This window comes from Drosophila elegans, unplaced genomic scaffold, assembly GCF_018152505.1.
Source record: "Drosophila elegans isolate 14027-0461.03 unplaced genomic scaffold, ASM1815250v1 contig_183, whole genome shotgun sequence".
NCBI classification, from domain to species: domain Eukaryota; kingdom Metazoa; phylum Arthropoda; class Insecta; order Diptera; family Drosophilidae; genus Drosophila; species Drosophila elegans.
Window position 1 is genome coordinate 4,363,924 of NW_024545550.1, and position 20,753 is coordinate 4,384,676.

At 44.7% G+C, this 20,753-nt stretch overlaps 2 protein-coding genes across 2 annotated transcripts in view; one reads left to right on the forward strand and one right to left on the reverse strand.

Annotated features, from left to right (window-relative positions):
• LOC108144999 (odorant receptor 56a) overlaps positions 1 to 20,753 on the forward strand; it is an 85,855-nt gene that overhangs the window by 12,480 nt on the left and 52,622 nt on the right. The window lies entirely within an intron of this gene.
• On the reverse strand, positions 7,309 to 12,249 carry LOC108144998 (toll-like receptor 7). The gene has a single exon (XM_017270160.2). The coding sequence runs from the start codon at positions 11,903 to 11,905 to the stop codon at positions 7,526 to 7,528; it is 4,380 nt and encodes a 1,459-aa protein (XP_017125649.2). The 5' UTR covers positions 11,906 to 12,249; the 3' UTR covers positions 7,309 to 7,525.

Genomic DNA, 20,753 nt, shown 5'->3' on the forward strand with positions numbered 1-20,753 from the left:
AGCAGTGCTTGTGTGAGTATCGGTCATATCAATCAATGGTCAAGTCGGTTCGCTTGTTTGGCCCCTAGATGCCTATCGGACACTTAATAAATTTCTCTGTGGGGGAGTCCGAGTCTTCAGCCAAATGCGATGATGAAGCTGCTGGAGATGGCATTTGATTTTAAACGGTTTGGCTACGCGTGCTGATTTTATAACTTTGTTGGACATATCATTTTTTATGAAATCTGAAACCGAGGGACAGTCGAGGGTTTTGGGCAAGTTAATTTGTTGCTTGAGTTGGGTCTTCTTGGCTGCCGATAAGATCTCTCTGCCCGAAAAAAAAACTAGTTTCGCTGGCGGATTTGTCATATCACTCATCCGATTTGATGGTGGCCATAGTTTTGTGCGATGATTTTGACAGGGCTCAACAGCAAGTTCTTGAATAGATCCCGCCGATCCCCCTCCACGCGCTGTTATGCCATCGGCAATCCATGCTCCACTTTTTATGAGGCCCATAAAGTTAGTTCAGACGCACAGCGGCCGTATAAACATTTATGGCCTTTATTTAAATAAAAATAAGCATAGTTAAACATTTTGGGCTAGAGAATAGGATTTGTGGCACTGCGCATGCAAAATTAGCGCCGGGCCGAGCTCTCCGCTTATAAAAACTAATTATGTGGTTATGGGTTTATGCATTTTTAATACAAACAAACACAAAGTCAACTCGGCGGGGCAAGGTGGGGCGTTTAAGAGTGACGCATAAAATGTTTGATTAGACGGGACACGTTTTGTTTCCACCATAAACCGTTTTATCGTTTAATAAAATGTATTAATAAATACTTGGAATGGACATAACGGAGCATTAGAGGGACTGAACGGAAATCAAATCAAAGTTTTATTCGGCCAAAGCACGCAGTTTCCCATCTCAAGACCCCCCATCCACTGTCCCAGGAAAAAAACAAAAAACAGAAAGGGTTCAGGTTCGGCAAGGTAACACTTTATAAAGTGCAGCCCCAGGCCGGGGACAAACAACATCAAAAAAAAAAAAAAAAAATATATATAAAACAAAAAAACCAAGAAGAAAAAGTTTTTGTGCATGTAAATAGGCTGGCCCCGAAATTTGAGTAAGCAAAGTAAATGAAGTAGAAACGAGCTGAGTAACAGAAGAAGGCGAAAAACACTGAGGAACTGCCCCGAAAATGTTAATTACTTCCTTGTTTATTTAAACAGGGAGAGTGAGAGCGAGAGAGGTGCACAAAGCGAACGAGACAGAGCGACTGCACGTGTGTACTCAAAAACTCTACTCGTATTTGTGTACTTCAGAACGCCTCCGGCAGAACAAACTAGGATAATGAGCTGCAGTGTGGGATAATCATCGGGGCCATGGAAATATCTTTCGGAATCACACAACCTTTTGGCATTAAAAATCTCATTTGAAAGAAATTTAAGTTCTGCTTTATTCAATTTTAAAAGTATACGAAAACATTCCCATCCCAATCAATACTTCAGTCATTGGTTTTAAGATATATAAAATGTTAATAGGCCTTAAGATAACATTTTCAAAACTAAAGTTACTTGCTTTATAATTATTATTTATCTACAAAAGTGTAATTAATTTAAAACATTTTAAGAAATAATAATGATCCGTTTTGCATCTCAATCTTAGGTAAGAATTAATTTCTTTTGAAATAAATTCATTAAATTAAATTCATTTTTCTCTAAGAGACGTAAAATTTCATTTTCTTCATTCATTTTTTTGACAGAATTTAAATTACTTAATTTTCAACAGAAATAATTTGGAAGAAAAATAAAGTTCATAGCGTTTCAATTAATTTTAATAGGGGATTAACTAAGTGAAACTCAAAGTAATATTCCCCGAGCGGACATGGAGCGCTGGTATTTTTTCATTGCTTTTTAGTAGTGATTAAATAATACTCCCTCAGCGAGTTGCTCGCAGCTCGAAGTCCCATCATTATTATCCTTTCCCTGAACTAAGCCTTCTGCTGCTCGTGTTGATTGCAGTCGATTACAAAGCACTTGAGTGTAACTCTCCAGAGCGTTGACTCGACTTCTTCGCATTGAGTCTTCCTTCCCCTTTGTCAGCCGGCATGAGTGCATGGGTCCATCATTAAAGTTTAGCTAAAGTCAAACAGAATTAAGAAAGCTGTGCTATCCTCGAGTGCTCTGGGCCACTTGGAACTAAGTAAAGCGAATTAAAAAGCACACGCTCAGGCTGCCACCGCACAGAAGTCGAAAGGCGGATGGGCAGGCGGTGGGTCCGATAAACATGTAAATGGAATACCCAGGGTAAGGACTGAAACTGGAGCAGAGGCAGGCTCTTTTTAAGGACATGGCCATTGCCATCGATGGCCAGAGAGCGTGTGTGCGGTCAGTGGTGAAGATATCGATCGATCGGTGATTTTTTTCAATTGAATTGTCTTCAATCGGATTGGTCGTGACCAAGTCGTCGTTGCCAGTTTTTATGCCAGTTGGCCTTAGTATCCTTCGGCTGCTTTGCTTTGTCTGCCTTCTTCCTTCTGCTGCAACTCGGGCCAAGTCCTTCGGCACTTGCTCACGAAATTTAATAAGCACAGGACATGTTTGGTGCCGTTGCGTGCAGGGCGTCCATCAGCCAAAGGCAGCCGGCTCATTAAACCGGTTTTTCCAGCTCGCTTTTCCCGACCAGCCAACGAAGCTCTGACTTTAAAGCTTTTTGCCCCTTGACGCGATATTGATTTTCTGGGCCGTATCTCCAGTATCTCCCCTCTGAGCTGAGCAAGATAAATAGTTCTCATAACGTTGAAGGGATCCCAGATACTCGCAAAACCCTCGACTAAATCCAACACCGGGGCACAGGAAAAACAATTAAAAAAGGTAACTGGGCCATAATTTGTAATTGTTTGAACCCACATGCCAAGGCAGACAATATGGCTGAACAAGAGTAACAAAAACAGGACAACAGGTCACAAGTGTGTAACAGTTTTTTATTGTTGTTTCTGTTGTTGGGTAAAACAACAAACAGAAATTAAAACACATGTGCACGAGCACACAAACAAAACCAAAGCACACATGCAAATCATACACACAGCCAGCGAGTGTGACTCCTTTGGGGTATTTTCTTTTCGGTGGAGTAAATGAACCCGGCAAGCCAAAACAAATAATTACGCCCGACGAGGGCAACAACAATGCGGCACACCAACCAGGATGAAGCATAAATGTCGTCTGCTGTCCTTTCAGTCCTTTCCGTCCTGCGTTTCCCCGTTCCCCAGCCATGTTGAATAAATGCTGACAATGGTCGTGAAATTATGACAAACTCACATACATACATTTTTGGGGCTATATATTCTTGCAGCTGCTGGAGCAATTCATTCGTGACGTTTACGTTCTGGCCGCACTATTGAGCTTATTATAAGTACAGGCAGAAAATTTGAAAAAGGTTCATTTCGCTCACTTGAGCTAAAACTAAAAGGATGAAAACCATTGGATTCCAAGGCATCATATATAGCAATCAATTTACCATGTAATTTATCTTTATTTTACCAACAATTTCACCATCAAAACATTGCTCAATTTGGACACATATAATTAAAGCTGACTTACGTGTGTTTTTTCTTCAAATAAAAAAACAATAAAATATGTGAGCAAAGCCCACGCAAAAACTTCAATCATTGTCTGGCCCAAAATTGATTTTCCCCGAAGTAAAAGTAAGCAAAGATATAAAACAAGAAATAAAAGCCAGGAGGCACTTTGATTTGCAAGCTGTCAGAATGAACTTATCACCTTGGCGTCGTTGTTTATCAGCTAGAAAATGAAAACTGCCGCCTTTTGAATATATATAGTATATATAGAAAAGCCTGACCAAGCATTTCGTTTCAATTTTCCCGCTGCTCACACAGATTTATTTGCCTATTTCTGTGCGCTCTACCGACGAAAACGTGACGAAAAGCGTTTTCCCAGTTTCCCCCACCAGGGAAAAAAAAAAAACAAAATATGGGTATATATGTATAGCAATGTGTACAAAAAACGACCGAATATCTGACTGAAACCTGACATTGAGGCAATCTGAATGACTGGCCCACATTTGACTCGGCAAACTTTTGCAGGGCCAAGGCAAATATTTTGCTTGCTGGACCTTTTTTATTACATTTAAATAATTTGATTGCAAGTGCAGGGGGATCCGTGTCGGGTCCAAAGCATTTAAACTTGCCCCTGATCTGGGCCCTTTATCGGGAAACAGTTTTCAATTCAATTTAATTCACTTTGTGCCCTGCTAGCTTTCGCTTTTTGTGTGGGCGTCTGATACTTTTTTATTTAATTTTTTCTTCTGCACTCTCTTTTATTTCTTACAGCATAAAAATTTATTATCATAAAAAGCGAGCAAAGGCCGATGAGTCCTATATATATATATATATATATATATATATATATATGTTTCTTTTTTTTCACCTCCCCCCAACTGCTACGTATGTGAGGCGGCAGCAACCCTCGATGTTTTTTACGACTGTTTTGTTTTTGTTTCTGTTTTGATGGAAATTCGATATTTGCAACACGTATTGAATTTTGATCAGGCAATATGAAATATATTTTTTTCAGCAAACTTTGGCCCTAGCTTCCTCGAGCCGACAAGAGCATTGATTTAAAGAGCTGGCTATATTGATTTTAAGGGAAATGCCCCAGAAAAGCGGTTTGGGGGCAAAACCCTCCCCGGAGAAAATGCCACTCGACAGCAGATGCGTATCTGCAAACAATTAAGAAATTGTTAAATGAAATTTCCCAAAAATTCCTCAACTAGTGCTTCGCCCCAGAGATTGCTTCCGATTTGTGCCGCCACCTCCATCCCCCCCCGAAATGCTTTTCTGTTTCACTAGTAGCCAGATACACAGAGTGTGGCATTGTTTCTTTTCCTGGGCTTGTAATTCTATTAGTTACAAGTTGTGTGCAGTGCAAAGAAGCAGCTTTTGCTGTGGGAGCCACCTCAGTGAAAGCAAATTAAAAAAACTTTGCAATTGCAGTTGCAAGCGGAACTCCCCTCTTTGCTGGCTTTTAAAACGTTTTCCCCCAGCATTTTGTCGAAATATATGGCAATCGAAATCGACTGTAGTTGATGTGAGAATTTGAGATAGTGGAGAATGGTGAGTTGAGAACGGAGCTCCTCGATTGGTTTCACCACTATTTACATCTGCAGAGCCAGCTCTTTGGCCCTCGTGAGCTGAGCTTGGCCTGGCATAAATGCCAAAAGCCTCATAGAAATCCACTCCAGACGCGTATAATGCTCGACTAGGTACGAGTGTGTTTCTGTTACCCTTCAAATGGAAACGGCCATCATTTAGCCGCCAGACAGATAGACAGGGAAGTCGGGTATGCCCGGAGTGGAGGCGCTACGGAGGATGATGATGGACCTAAAACTGGATTGGAAAAAAAGGGGGTGCTTCGCTGCGCATTTGTGTACCGCTTCATATATATACTATACCATACACTGCTTGCTGTATAGAAAAACCAAAAATGATTTATCACTCTGGCTGGCTGGCTGGCTGGCTGGTTGGCTGGATGGCGGCTTGTTTCTGAGCTACGTTTGTCCGTTTGACTTTGACGGGCCGCCGACCAATCTCCATCCCCCCCAACCCCTCTTTCGACGCCCCTGACAATGCGTGAGGATTACAAAACAGCAACTCATGTGCATGATGAATTAAATTAGCAAAAAGCCAGCTGGAAATGGAAACCTAACCAAAACCAAAACCCAAACCCACTACCCGCAATGCCCGCAAACCATTATCGACACAGTTTTTGGTTTTTTGTTTTAAAAAAGTTGTTCATTTCATTTGCATTGTTCGCTGGCGAAACAGAAAAATATCTTTGTTTGTTGTTTCAATCGTAATCGTACATAGATTTAAATGTATATTAGTATATAAATAGTTGTATTCACAAAATTGAATTATCCGTAGGTTATACATTATCGTAGAGCTGCATTTAGAACTAAACTTAGGGCTGATCTTCGTATATTACAAAATGATAAAAATAAATAACAGTTTTGGGCTTTCATACTGGTACAAGTGTCTTATGTGAGGCGGATGGGGTTCGTTTCCCACCCCAGAATTTATTTTTTTTTCTTTTTCCTGTTTTCTATCTCGATAGTTTCGAACTGATTTGCTTAATTAATGACGAGTAGGCGAGTGTGCTGAAATAAATGCTCTCTCTTCGTACGTTCTATAGGCAGTTGTTAAACATTTACTCGTATTATATATATCATATATGCGTAGATATACGTACTTTGTGGGCAAATATATATATATCATATAAATGGTACCTCATACATAGTAGTTCTTTAATATCAGTAGTTTGCTTTACTTTACTTTACACAGTCACGTACATGCAGACACGCACATTGATATATCCATGAATATACGTACAGTACACATGTACCATATATAATTAGCTATGCATATTGTGTATGCGCCGCGCCAGTTTGCGAAACTTTTATTACAATTATCGTTAGTTTTGGTAAGCGTAAGTGTTTAAAATGAGCTTTTCTCTGTCTGTATCTGTTTCTGTTTCTTGGCTCTGGTCTGCATATTACTATAATGTGGAGTTAGTCACGGTGAATATTTGACGAGCCCGCTTTGCTAGCTAATTATTTATGCTTTTTACATACAGATTACATTGCTTGACAAATGCATTTATCGATTTTGCGACTGTGGCTGTGACTGTGGCTGCTCTGGCATACAATTTACATGGTGTACTTGAATGTGATTATTGAATTATCCCCCATACGCTTGTATCTGTATCTATATAAAGGTGTATGTATTGTGTGTATATCTATGTTTGGGCAGTAAATACGGTATTGAGAGCTATTTACAAATGTAGATGCAGCTGAGGCTGGGCACTATTCCGGATTACTGGCAATTATCAAGTCAATTATTGAACATTCAATTTGGGAGGGGGGTGGAGCACATAAGCCTGGCCCTTTCGCAAACTTCACCGCAAGTCGGGCAATCTTTATAGTCGAGGTTCTGGAGGTTCTAGAGTCCAACTGATTAAAACCATATTAAAAAGTTATCACAAATTTCCCCCTCGGGCCATTCTGGGCTAAGCAAATGCCAGAAGATGAACAAGTTCGTGTGAGGGGAGAAAACTAAGTTTGCTGTGGCAAAGTTTGGAAACTTTGAAATGCCATTGTGTCGGATGTAGTGTAGTGTGTCCCCCCCACCGTCCTTGGATGCACACACTTGACATGACCAAGGCCCTCGTCATTCGTTTTGCTGCCGCCCCAACTGCATCTGTATCTTATGTCTGTATCTTTTACTGTGTCTTTTGTGTATGTGTATGTGTATGCTCTGTTCCTGGGGATGTGTTTGTTTAGTGCATCTAAAATGACTTTACACTGGATAAACAAAATAATATACGTTAAAATCTGGCTGGCCATCTTCCACTGTCCCCCTTCCCCACTGCCTTAGCTTAACTCGCACATATTTTAGTAATTAAAATTATGCACAGGAACCAGTCCCTAAAGAAATCACTGTCACTTTGCATCCGCAACCCGCTCCCCCGCTTACACCAGATACGCCTGGACATGCGGTCCCTGCTGTTGTCCGGATACGGTTGTCTGATTTAGCTGATGCTGCTGCTGCTGCTGCTGCTGTTGTTGTTGTTGCTGTTGGACGACAGCCGCCTGGCTTGCCTTGGAGCCTAGGGTTCCGGCCTGGGCCTGCTGATGATGCAGCTGCTCCCGCTTGGGCCGCCAGGTCTGGGCCCGCTGGGTCGCCTCCAGGCCAATGCCTGCTGGCATCATCAGCATGTGCTGCTCGTTGTCCAGCGTGGAGTAGTCCGAATCGATGCTGGAGTATATGTGCTCCGAGGGCGGTCGCATTCCATGCTGCTGGTAGTACTGGGCATGCAGGTGATGCAGGTTTCCAGTTGCGGATCCAGATCCCTGTTGCTGTTGCTGCTGCTGATCTCCCCGCCTCTGTGGCCTGGGACTGGGCGTGGCCGTGGTGGCCGTGGAGTAGTTCTGCTCTGCCGGAGCAGAGGCAGTCACAGCCGGTGGCTGGGTGGCATCCACTGGGCCACAGTAGGCGGGGGGCGGGGCCTGACGGTAGAGGAGGCCCGGACTGGCCGGCTGCTTGACCCGCTCGTGACTGTGGTGGTCCAGCTCCAGCGTGTAGTTGTTGCCCCTGAAGGTGGGATAGTCGACGGGCAGGGCGTAGCGCAGCTTCTCCCAGAAGTGGCGATCGGAGCGCCGGATGCGATGCACGGCCGAGGTCTTCAGGTAGGGCAGCAGTTCGATGTCGCTCTCCGCCTCGAAGGCCACCTCGGGCTCCTCGATGATCACCAGTTTCTGGGGCCTGCCACGCAGGGCATCGTGAACGGAGCGCCTCAGCTCGCAGCGGGCCCACTCGGTTTGGAGGAAATTGCGTGTCAGCAGGATGACCACTCGGCGCGATACTCTGGTGGCCTCCAGCAACTGATAGTGGGTGGCATCATGGGCCAAATCCCTGTGCTGCAGGCACACCCTCAGCGGCGGCCTGCCCGTCTCCAGCTGGGCGGCCAGGTGCTGGCACACGAACTCCGAATCCTTGGCGGAGTGCAGGAGCACGGCGTCGTACAGCTTCTCGGACTCCTCGCAACGTGGTCCGAACACACGGACGCCGTAGTGGGCAAACAGCCAGATTCTCAGCGATTCCCGGAAGGCAAAAACCATGGCAATGACCACCAGGAGGAAGAGCAGGGCCAATGCGGCAGCCAGCAGGGGGATGTACGATTCCGGAATGCCGTGCTGCAGCATCGATCCCCCCGAGTAGTAATCCGTGCAGGCAGCTCCCGTGGCATTGAAGTCCAGCTCTCGCTTCTCCAGCGATCCCACAGTCGAAGAGCTATCCTCCAGCGCACCAGATCCACCCGATCCCCCCGAACTGGCGGCCATGCAGTAGATATCCTGGGCATCCTGGACAATCAACGCATTGTCCGCCACATAGGCTGTGAGAGCCTGCAGGAACTGACATCGGCAACTCCATTGATTCCTGCCCAGGCTGATGGAGCGCAATCTCGTGCCAAAGTGGGTGGCATGCATCTGCCAAATGGGCAGGGTGACCAGTCGGTTGCCATCGATGCGGATCAGCTCCAAGGCAGCCAGGGGCGCCAGAGTGGCATTCTCGATGGTGGTCAGTTGGTTGTTCTGCAGATATAGCTCCCTCAGGGCGGACAGCTGCTCGAACTCGTAGCCATGCAGCGTACGCAACTTGTTGTCGGCCAAATGGAGCAACTGCAGCGAGGCCAAGCTGGCAAAGGTGCGATTCTGTATGGCCGCCACCTGGCTGCCATTCACATACAGGGCGCGCAGGTTCTTCCTACCGATGAAGGCATGATTCTTCAGCACCGGGAAATGGTTGCCATCCAGATAGACCACACTCGAGTCCATGGGCACGCGACGCGGCAGCTCCGTGGTCTGCTGGCCCCCACAGTCGACCACATTGGTGGACCAGATCTGGTCGTGGTAACAGGTGCAGTTGCTCGGACACGTCATCTCGCAGTCGCAGGCATCGAAGTCGCAGCAGTGGCACAACGCGAAGCAGTGCGACTCGTAGCGGCAGAGGAAGTCCTGCGGACGCAGCCCGCTCAGTGGACGCACTGCAGCGCCGCGGGCATGCGGCATCACGCACTCAATGTTGGCCATGTCCATCACCCGGGGATGCTGGCGAGTGGTCAGATTATTAATCCTCAGCAGCCAGTCCATGGTGCAGTCACACTCGAAGGGATTGCCGCCCAGATAGAATTCGGGCAACACTTTGGGCGCCACCACGGGTGCCACTCGCAAGTGCTGCAACTGCAGCTTGCCCAGCTGATTGGCATAGAGATCCACTCGTGCCAGATTGGCCTTGTCCACGAACGCATTGGGCTGCACACTGCCAATCAGATTGTTGTTTATGAACAGCAACTCGATGGTGTTCGGTATGGACATTGGTCCGATCTCCGTGATGCGATTGTGCGAGGCATCCAGCGTCTTCACCCGAATCTCCTCCTGCAGCTTGTAGTAGTTGCCCAGCGCCTCGATGTAATTGCCATGGATGTCCAGCCACTTGAGGTTCGAGGGTATGAAGGCGTAGTCGAACCACACCAGGTGATTCTCGGAGAGATTCAGCCACAGCAGCGAGACCAGGGTAGCAAACACTCCGTTGATGTCCGACAGGAAGTTCCTGTCCAGTCGAATGGCCTCCAGTTCGTAGTTTTTGTCGAACGAACCCCGCTCGATGCTCTGGATGCGGTTCTTGGCCAGATTTAGAACACTCAACCTCGGCAGATCCTGGAACATGCCCACGGTGATGTTACCAATCTGGTTGTCTATCAACCGCAAGCCGGTCAACTGATGCAAATTCTTGAAGCTCTGGTTGTCGAACGTCCTGATTTGATTCTCGCCCAGGTCGAGGGTGCGCAGCATGGCCAAATCCTGCAGAGCTCGTGGCACTTCGTTCAGCTGGTTGGAACTCAGGTCGAGTTCCTTCAGGTCCGAACAGTTCTTGAACACAGCCGGCTCCACCACACTGATCAGATTGTTGTTCAGCGTGAGCTTCGACAGCACATACAATCCATTGAAGAGTTTGTCGTCCAGCGTGTGCAGTCGATTCTCGGCCAGATTGAGGGTATGCAGATTGTACAGCGGCAGGAAGGCATTGTCCTCGATGTGGCCAATGGAGTTGTTGCGCAAATTGAGGATCTGCAGGAAGTACAGCTCCTTGAAGGTGCGATAATCGATGCGTGTGAGCGCATTGTGGGCCAGATTCAGCACAATCAGTCGTATCAGGCCGGCAAATGTGGTGTTGTCCACGTGATTGGAGGTCAGCTGATTGCCGGACAAGTCCACCACCAGCAACTGCTCCAGCCGATGGAACAGCCCCTTGGGCAGCTCGTACAGCTCGTTCTGCTGCAGATGGATCTCCCTGAGCTCCTTGGAGCCAGCGAACAGGCCCTCCGGCAGTGTCTCCAAATGGTTGTTGCTCAGGTTGACGATGCGCAGCGAGGCCAATCCGGCCAGTGCCTCGCCAGAAAGCTCCGAAAGATTGTTGTGCGCCAGATTGAGGTGCTGCAATCGCCGCAGCCGCGAGATGCCCCAGCTCTCGCTGACGGACCGCAGCTCATTGTGGCTGGCGTCCAGGATCTGCAGCTCACTGCCGGCACTCCCGGCACCCCCGCCGCCACAGTTCATGTCCGCAAAGCCCAGTTGCTCGGCGGTGCGAATGCGATTGCGGGTGAGATTTAGCATCTGTAGGTTGCCCACCGGACAGAGGAATCCTGCGGGCAGCTGTCGCAGATTGTTATCGCTCAAGTCCAAATCGGTGAGCTGCTTTAGGCCGCCCAGCGAGTCGGGAAAGAGCTCCAAAGCTCGCGTCGGTCCCCACTCGCTGTTGTGGGTGCTCAAACGGAGCGATTTCAGGGTGGCCAAACCCTCGAAGGCGTTGTTGGGCAGCTGCTGCAGCTTGCACGAGTCCAGCCGCAAAGACTCCAGCGTCTGCAGCCGGGCAAACACCGCGACCGGCAGCGACGACTCGAAGAGGTAGAGCTCGCTGCACTGGATGGTCAGCTGGCTGCTGCCATCGGCGCCCTGCAGATCGAGTCCCGGCTGCCGTTCGATCAGTCGCAGGGCGCAATGCACCGCACTGGTGCCGTTGTACGACCAGGAGCACTGATTGGCCGGCCCGCTGTGCGCCGGCGAGGCGGCTGCCGGCACGGGCGCGACCACCGGCGCCGTGTTGGACAGCAGGGAGGAGTAGTCGCCGGACAGCGATACGGTGGCCGCGGCTCCCGATCCGGCGCCCATTATGGCACTGGCACTCGATTCGCCAGCGTTCTGCTTGGGCGCCAGGGCGGCCAGGGCATAGCTGGAACTGGAGCCGCACAGCCCGGATAAGCCGACCAGGAGCAGCAGGATGGCCGCCATAGTTGGGCTTTTCGGTACGGGGGACTGAGGGTTTTTTATTGGCTGAGGTGTGTAGTTGGTCGCGTTTCTTTTCGGATTTCTCACTCTCGGTCACTGCGAATTGACATTTTTTATTTTTTTTTTTTGTTTGGGGTTTTGTCTAGCCACTGCTGTTTCACTAAGCGCACATTATTATAGATTTCGGGTGTATTTTCACAGTTCCCCGTCTCGACTTTAATTTCTCTTTCACTTGTTTCAGCCAGTAATTGGTTTCTCTTTGTGTTTTGTTTAGCCCTGCGAAATTGTCGATTTGAATTGTGCGTGGCCACACGTCCGAACTGTACGCCACTCTTTTTCGAACTGTCTTCAGTTCTGCCTGCCACTGGCGGGTTGAGCCTCGAATTTGAGTTCGCCCCAGCAAAGTATCTCGCGGATGGCAAAGTATCTTGCGGATACGAACGACGAGCGCTTGAGCCGAGCGAATGCGCATGAGTGCTGCTCTTCGGCTCTCCGGCTCTCTCGAAATGAGAGCATTTCTAGTTATATTATCAGCCGCTACGTGGCCATATGGCGCCACTGTTCGCGAGAGAATTTAAGAAAAAGAGAGCGTGAGTCGCGTTGAGTCAAAGAGAACGATACGTTTGAGTGAAATCTCTATTTGAATTTGTGAATCAAACGTAAACATTGACAACGAACAAATAAAGAAACTTCAAATTCAATTGGGAATAAAATTGACTTTGTCAATAAGTAATAATCACACAAATTAGGCATTGGCGAGAAATTTATTAATTAAGCAATTTGATAACTGATAGTTATAATCTTTGTGTCCATAGTTATTCGTTTTGAGAAATTTATTTTAAATTATTTTAAATGACAAAATTATCAAAACAAGAAATGGTTGTTACCATCATGGTTAGTAAAAAATTTATTTTGGAAAAACATAATTATTTTTTGTTATCAGTAAAGGAAAGAGAAAGGATTTTTACTACTACAACTCCAAGAAGTGGTTCCTGTTAACATGTATATATATTGTATACAAATTATTCTTAAATCAGGTTCATTTATATAGGGTTTGAATAACAATTTAATAACCAGGCATTTAGGAATCTAAAATAACAGCAATGAAAATTACTCTACGGATTGCCGAAACTATTTAAATCCCCTGAAACTCATTCATCCAATCTCTTGTATCTCGCATCCGAAAACCCTCCTCGTTCTATTTCACTCAATAGTTAAAGCAGAGACTCTCGCAGAACGAGATACGCTTCCCCGCCCCTCAAAAACCCTCCTCAATCCATCGAGATTGTTATTGTTACCATTAACTCACACGCGCCGCCAACAGCAAACGCCGCATGCATATCCGTCGGATACTTTCCCAGAGCCCTGCATCTCACAACTCACAGCTCGCATCTTGCATCTTGTATCTCGCATCTCGGCATCTTCTAATTGCCGCAGCTGCAGCAGATAATCAGGCAGCCTGCCATGCGATTTTGTCAACGCTAAAAGATGTTTAACACATTGCCCCGATCTTTGGACTGGATGCATGGATATCCACTATCCGAAAGATGCAGCTATATATAGAGCTCGATTGTTTAGCCTGCCTTGACTGCTGTTTGTGTTTAGACGATTCACGGGATACTTGGGCGCTGTCTAAGGCCAAGGCCGCTTGGCAGAAGTTTTCTAGTTCGAGTTTGAGTGGCGAATGGCGAGTGAATCATTTGCCACCTCTGGAGTTGCGTACGCAAAATGTAATATTTATGAATGCCCAGGCACCACCCATAAAACATTCTTTTCTCCCCAAAATGTGAACTTTTGTTTGTATGTGGAAGTTTCTGTAATGCATTTATTATTCATAAGAACTTTTTCATTAGAAGGTTGGGTTCGGCACATGCCTCCTAGTGCCGAAACAAATGTCCAAGGTGGTCGAGGCGAACCCCTGAAATTCCATCCCACCACTCGATGTCCATCCGCAGTGACAAAGAAAGCGAATGTAACTGAGTTAGTACCGCCGACTTGAGCTTCGACTTGACTCCCTGCGAAGACAGAACACACAACACACACAAAACACACACAACACACACAGCCTGGGCATTGTTTTTCCTAGGTGTCGGAAACTTGTTCAACTTGTTTTCATTTCACTATTTTTTCACATCTCCTTCTCGGCCGAGTGTGTGAATGCTGCGAAGCTGAAATAGCAGCACAAGTGTGAGTGGCTTCTGGGAATGCTGCAGGACACTTTGTTATCGACCAAGGAGTCCGGTACTTACAGGAGTATTAACTCGAAATGGAGTAGGAAAAGAACTGCTGAAGGGATAATAAAACATAGAGGAAAATGTATTCTAAAATATAAGACCAATGTGTCACAATGATATATTGAAACACATATGCTATTTATTAATAATTCATAATAAGTAACTGCTTTAAAAACTAAAATAAATTAATTCATTCATAAAAATATTATAACTTGTCATGGGAAAAGCATTTTGTAAAAAATATTCAATATGCATAATAAAATAAATTTTCAATTAGATAGATTTATATTGTTTTTTTAAGTATTATAAAATATATTTAATAGATATGCAGACGCATTAAAGGGTAGTAATAGCTGTTTATTGGCGTTTCTTCTTTTATCGCAAATGACTTAAAGAAAAAAAAAACATTCTTTTTACAAACTATTTTAGTTTTTAAATATTTTTTTCTGTATGTAACTAAAAGAAGTGATAGTGTAAAACAAAGAAGCAAAGTTATTTCCTATTATTCAAGGGTTATCAGGGAGTTCTGTAGCTTAAACTGGCTTATCTTCTGCGATGCCACCATGAAGTCATGTATCTCTCAGATGTCCCAATGTTGGGGGGCAATGTTCGGAATGTATTTATAATATTTATGCCTGCACACAGACCAGAGGTTATCCCTCTGATATCTCTCTTAATTTCGAATGTTGTATTTCGATTTATAGTGCGCATTTATGACCGAGAAACGCAGTGCATTCAAATATGCATTAAATTTCGTGATAAATTGTCTGCTGATTGTTGGGATCTCAGTCGCTGATGTATGCATAAATAATTAGAGAGCGACAATAAAATGAGTTGGCAAAGTTTAATTACTAACTTTTCGATTAGTGGAGCGGCCAAAGTCGATTTCCATGGACCATTTTGTTATCACAACCGAAAACTAAGGGGGCCACACATCTTCTGGATTGGGGAATGAGAGATGGCAGACCCAAACAAATTGTGAAATGGCAAACGCTGGCATGGACCGATATAAAATATGCCGGCTGGACACAGGATTGCTGGCCAAAAGCCGAACTAAAAACAAATTTCTGGTGCCGCAGCAGCAGCTGAAATTGACAGACAGACAGAGACTGGGGTGTGGAGGATTTCGGTATTTCGGGATTTTTGAAGGAGGGAGGACGAATTCGAAGCGCTTACCGCACAGTGGAACATCGAGCTTTGGCCTTTTATTTTTGCAAACAACTAGCCATCATGTGAGCTGATCCATGCGCACCGAATCGATGGGGCTTTGACAAAGGAACCTCCCTTTGTGCCCTCTTTTTGTTCATTAACGGACTCGTTTGCCAGGGCACAAAAATGCAGCATGAAATGAAATCGCCCTGATTGATGAAATTCTCCAAATTGCATCTACTCGCCTTTATTGATGGGGTTGCCATGACAAACGCAACATGACAACAAACTTTGTCCAGCAAGTTAATCGGATCAATGTTGGCCCCAAATGCAGGTCGTTATTCGGCTCGTTTGCTCTCAAATTGGAATTAGGATACGACCCATGGCAGGCATTTAAAGTAAAGGTATGTCATCGGATAGGCCTGTAGTTTGTATTAACGGAAAACTAATTACTTACATTTGACAACAGAGTTTGGCCAAATTAATTGTTGCTTAGCTCCTTAGCTTTTAACTTGTTTAGTTGATTTAATTGTTAATAAACATCGTTAAACGCTTTTAATAATGTGTCAAAATGTTGTAAGTTTTCTTAAACATGTAAGGCCATTTAAGTGATTGAGGCCATTGCTTATGCAAATATTTTGAGCAGTACCTTTTAATAAATAAAAAAAATATGGCTAAAATATCTTCGGGATATGATAAAAGTTTTTCATAAATTCGTAGCACGAAGTTAAGTTTTAGGGAAATCTTTTCGAGTCCATAAACTTAAACTCCTCAAATAAAGTATCGGTGTGGTGGCAGACAACTCAGTTTTGTTTTGGACGATAACAGGATGGTTGGATCTGGGCAAGTTGCTCGGCAGCTGCCAACAAGTGTGAAGATTGGAGGGGTAGTGTTGCTGGGGAGTCCGCTGCTCACTTGTTTGCTGCTCCCATGATATAAATTGCACAGCTGAGCGGGCAGCATAATCGCATGCAATTATGCCGCACACAATCACAACAGGCCAACCAGCAAGAAGTTTGCAAAACTCGCCGGGCAACTCGACTCAACGCAACGCAACTCAACTCGGCTGGAAGTGGAAGTGGTAGTGGCAGTGGCAGTGCCAACAAGCTGGCACTAACAGGTGAGTGGGATGGGATACTACTATGGCATGGTATGGTCAGAAGACGACTCTGAATTGGCAGGAGAAGATTGGGGCTGGTACTGGGAGCTCCTCCACTCCAATCGGGTACCAAACAATGCAGGCGAGCTGCAGTTTTTGCTGCCTCTGTTTTGTTTGCTGCACAATCTTGTCTAACTTTGTTTAGTCATCGCCCGGGCTTCGTTCTTCTGGTTCAGGTTCTGAGCCAGTTTTCAGCCTTCTGTTGACTTTCGCCTCCTCGTCCTCGTCCTCGTTCTCGTCCTGGTGTTGCCTGATTTTTGAGGCCGCGTTTGCTTGGCCATATTTTGTTTCTTGTGCCGCTTCCCTTTTGCTCTCAATGATTGCAACTGGATGCACAAACGCTGCGCCTCGTGTGCAGTTTTGATCTATTGATTGTTTTCCCCATGCCGCCATGCCGCCATGCAGCCATGCCCTCCGATTTCCGCCCCGAATGATGGCTTCTCCAATCGCCGGTCTACAGCGTAGGCAAATATAGCATTTTGCGTTTTCCAATTAAACTTGAACAAGCGCCGAGCAATCGAAGCCGGATTCGAAGCCTTTTGTCTCCGGGGATTTCGTGCGATGACTGTGCGAATGTGTCGAATGTGAGTCGAAACAGTGTGGCCAAGTGTTAAGCGACTCTCGCCAAGAAGGACACGAAAAGGCGACAGGGAAAGCTTTCGGAAAAGTTTACAAAAAAGTCGGAGAAAACATAGTGTTTCAACCACTAAAGAAGATTAAGCGCGACTTAGCTGAAATATCCATTTTCATTTGTACAACTCCTAAATTTGTTAGATTCATGCATATTTTGTTCTGTTCAATTTAATTTACCAGACTAATTTCCATTATGATATATATATTTTTGTTCAGCTTAGAAGAAAGATAACTAAAATATGTTTTCTACTTTCCAATCTCAATTTACTCAATTAATTTGATTCTCAGTAAAACAATTTTCTATTCTTAAGCGGAAATAACGTATACGTTTATATTTTATTGGGTTCGTAATAAAGGTATCTATTACATAGGAATGCCATGTAACATTTATTTACAACAAGTACCTGCTATTAAACACTTTTTATTGTAACTCTAATATCCTTTCGGCAGAATGGTTTTACAGGAATTTATTGCACAAAGTTTTATAATATGCTACTGGTAAATAGTAATTTGAGTCTGGAACTTGGACTGCAGTAAAACGAGCTCTGTGGGAAAGCGATTCGAATGGCTTGCAGCTGCCCAGTTACGGTGTAAAACGATGGGTATAAACTAGAGCCAAGTACGACCTCCATTAACTTGCGTTCAATGATTAAAACCCCTCTATCCAACTGCATACTCGTTCAGGGAAAGCCAGCCAGGTTGGTATTACCCAGAAAGCCGCAAGAATAAACCATAATTCTTAGAAGGCCTTAGACAGAATAATAGCAATTACATACGAGCGAACCGGGCCAATAAAACCAGCAACTTGATAGAAGGGGCGCACTCGAATCGCATTTATGGCACTTTAAGAACCCTCCGAAATTGTACTTCAATCAAGGAGAAGGCGGAGAAATGGATCTGGGAGATAGAGCGTGCCTTCAATTTGGACACGTGCAGGTCTGACCCCCCTCCGAAGATGGAATTTAGAGTTTTCATTTAGCGACTTTCTGGCTGGCTGCTTGGCTGACCGCTTTCCCAAGAATGGCGTCACTAAACTAGTTTGCCGCAAAAGCCGAACTAAGTCAGCGTATAATAAATTACTCAGAATTTTCAGGCAGAGATATAATTGCCGGAGGAATGCCGTGCACGTATATAGCTCGTTAATTCGAAGAACTCAAAAATCATATGTATTGCTTATGCAGGAACACAAAAAGCATTCACTCGAACAAAAGCCCAAAAACCGAGACAATTAAAACATATATATTTTCTTTTTCTTTTTGTTTTTGTTCTTTTTTCCGTGTTATTTCTTGTGCTGGATATTTTTTTTCTCGATTGACGCCACACGTAACCTTGGCTGCATTTTAATCATCTTCTTTTTTTGGGTTCTCCCGAACTGAGTTCTTTGACGAATTTCAAAGAGTCGCTTGCACGTGCTTGCTCTCTGCGAGCCACATCAATCAAAAATAATTTATATAAGAGCGGGCCCAAAGCTCGGCCATCTAAGATATGGCCAAGACACGTAGAATAGCCACATACCGCAGGTCATTCGAAGCCAAAATGCATTATGCATTCACACTGCTGGACTTGTTCATTCAAAACTTGTGTGTGCTTCGAAACATTTATAATTTACGAGCTCGGTTGGGCTTGGAAAAGTGTCCACGGCTAATTGATTTATGCCAGAAGTACTACTTCTGTAGAATTCAAATTTGTAGCTCGCTTTCCATTTATGGAATTCCATATATACATCGACTTGTCACGACCTAGAAGATAGGACCTTAACACATGTCAGCATTGCGGATTAGAGAAATTACGGGAAAGGGTTAATAGTTAATACCTTTATCTTGCGGTTGGAATTCTGCCAGCTGATGGGCTATGCCCTTTTTTGACTGGTATTTACAAAATATTTATGCCAAATGTCTGGAATATAGAACAGTAATTAGACAATCGAACAATTGAATGGCTTGAATGGTGGAGGCAGGAAAATCAATAGCACCCGCACCCTCTTTGCCACTCGCCTCGTGTACGGACAAAAGATGTCCGGACTTGGTGCGTCCATTAAATTTGTCACCCGCGGCTAAGCTAAATGTCAAATAGTGCCCACGGCCATTCCAGGATATATAGTATCTGGCACACACACAAACACGCACACATACACACACACACGCACACTATCGCTGGGGGAGAACAATAACAGCATCAATTTGACACGTACAGGCGCTAATGATGGGAATGGCCAGTCAACTGAACGATCGAATCCTCAATCCTGAATCCTAAATCCTGTGCGGCGGACAGACCGCTCAACATGCCCACAATTGAACCACCCGAACTTGGTCCTTTAGGAACTTTGACATCCTGCCGTTTCGAGTAGTCGCAGTCGCAGTCGCAGTCTCATTCCCACTCCCCTCGAATTTTGTGTGCTGTCAGTTCCTGCTGGTGTGAGTTGACGTTCCGAGAGTCGACGACTGCCAATTTAATTCCCATTGACAAAATGCACAATTGCCGGACACCATGCCGCTTTTAGCCGACCCCACACCCTAACCCCACACCCTTAGCCCAGAGAAAATGGCCCTTTGTTCGCCAATGTAACTGTTCTTGTAATTGTAATTTCTGCTGGTGACAGCCTTGCACACTTGCTATTAATTATTTTAGAAAATCGCTTGTAATAACAATAAATTTATGCAACCCACTTTCCACAGACGTTTTTCTTGCACACTTACACACAGAGGTTTTCCACCCACAACTGTTCAATTTTTCACGACATTCAAATATTTGGTTTTCGGCATTGCCAAGGCCAATTGTCTGAGCGAATCGTCAGTTGTCGAATCGAGTGCAATCAAGGCAAATGTTTGCACTGGGCTTTCGACTGTCTGACATCGCGAGGATTTCCCAGTTAACCAATTGCCTCGGCTTCCACCCATTTCACATTTCCCATTTCCCATTTCCCCGACCTGCCATACCAACCACTTTCAATTTTGACGGCATATCGATTTAATAAATTTGCGTGCGGCCCTTGCGACAATTTGATTGACAACTAAGTTCGACCCCCTCGGTTGAGTCGGTTGAGTTGGTTAGTCGACTTTTTTTTTTATTTTTCCAGCTATACCATGAGGCAAGAGATAGCAGAGAGATATGTACACATGATTGCCATTGATATGGCATGGGGAATTGGTTTTGTTTTAAGCCACTTGGATGGGAAAAAAGCGAAAAGAAATCTTTCGAGAGCCAACAGCCATGCTCTTTATTAGTTAGATCAAAACGTTGCCAATTGAGTGGTTACATCCAGAAGAATTTGGAAAGTTGTATTGTTGTTAGCCTTTTATTTGAAATTTAAGAAAACATGTTGTGGAATTTTTATAACAGAGGTATTTCTTTTGCCCTGCAAAGTTTTGAACAACAGAGATAATATTTAATTACCAAATAGAAAAAAATTAATCCACATTTTGTTATCAGCAAAAAATAAATGATCAAGATTTCTTTTAAATAAACTAAGCTTGGAAAAATAACAAGAGCCAGAAAAGAACCATATTCTATTCGTATTTCAAATACATCTTATTTTATATATTTAACCATTTTGATCGTTTGGAAACTAAATAGTCAATTCCCATGGCATTTGTTTAGCCGTTATTTTTGATCAGTTGCTGGTTGGACCCACCTCAATTCGCCACAACCTTACCATTATATTCATAAATCAAATGCT

Coding starts and splice junctions, on each gene's coding strand:
- LOC108144998 (XM_017270160.2), bottom strand. CDS start 11,905: ATGGCGGCCATCCTGCTGCTCCTGGTCGGCTTATCCGGGCTGTGCGGC.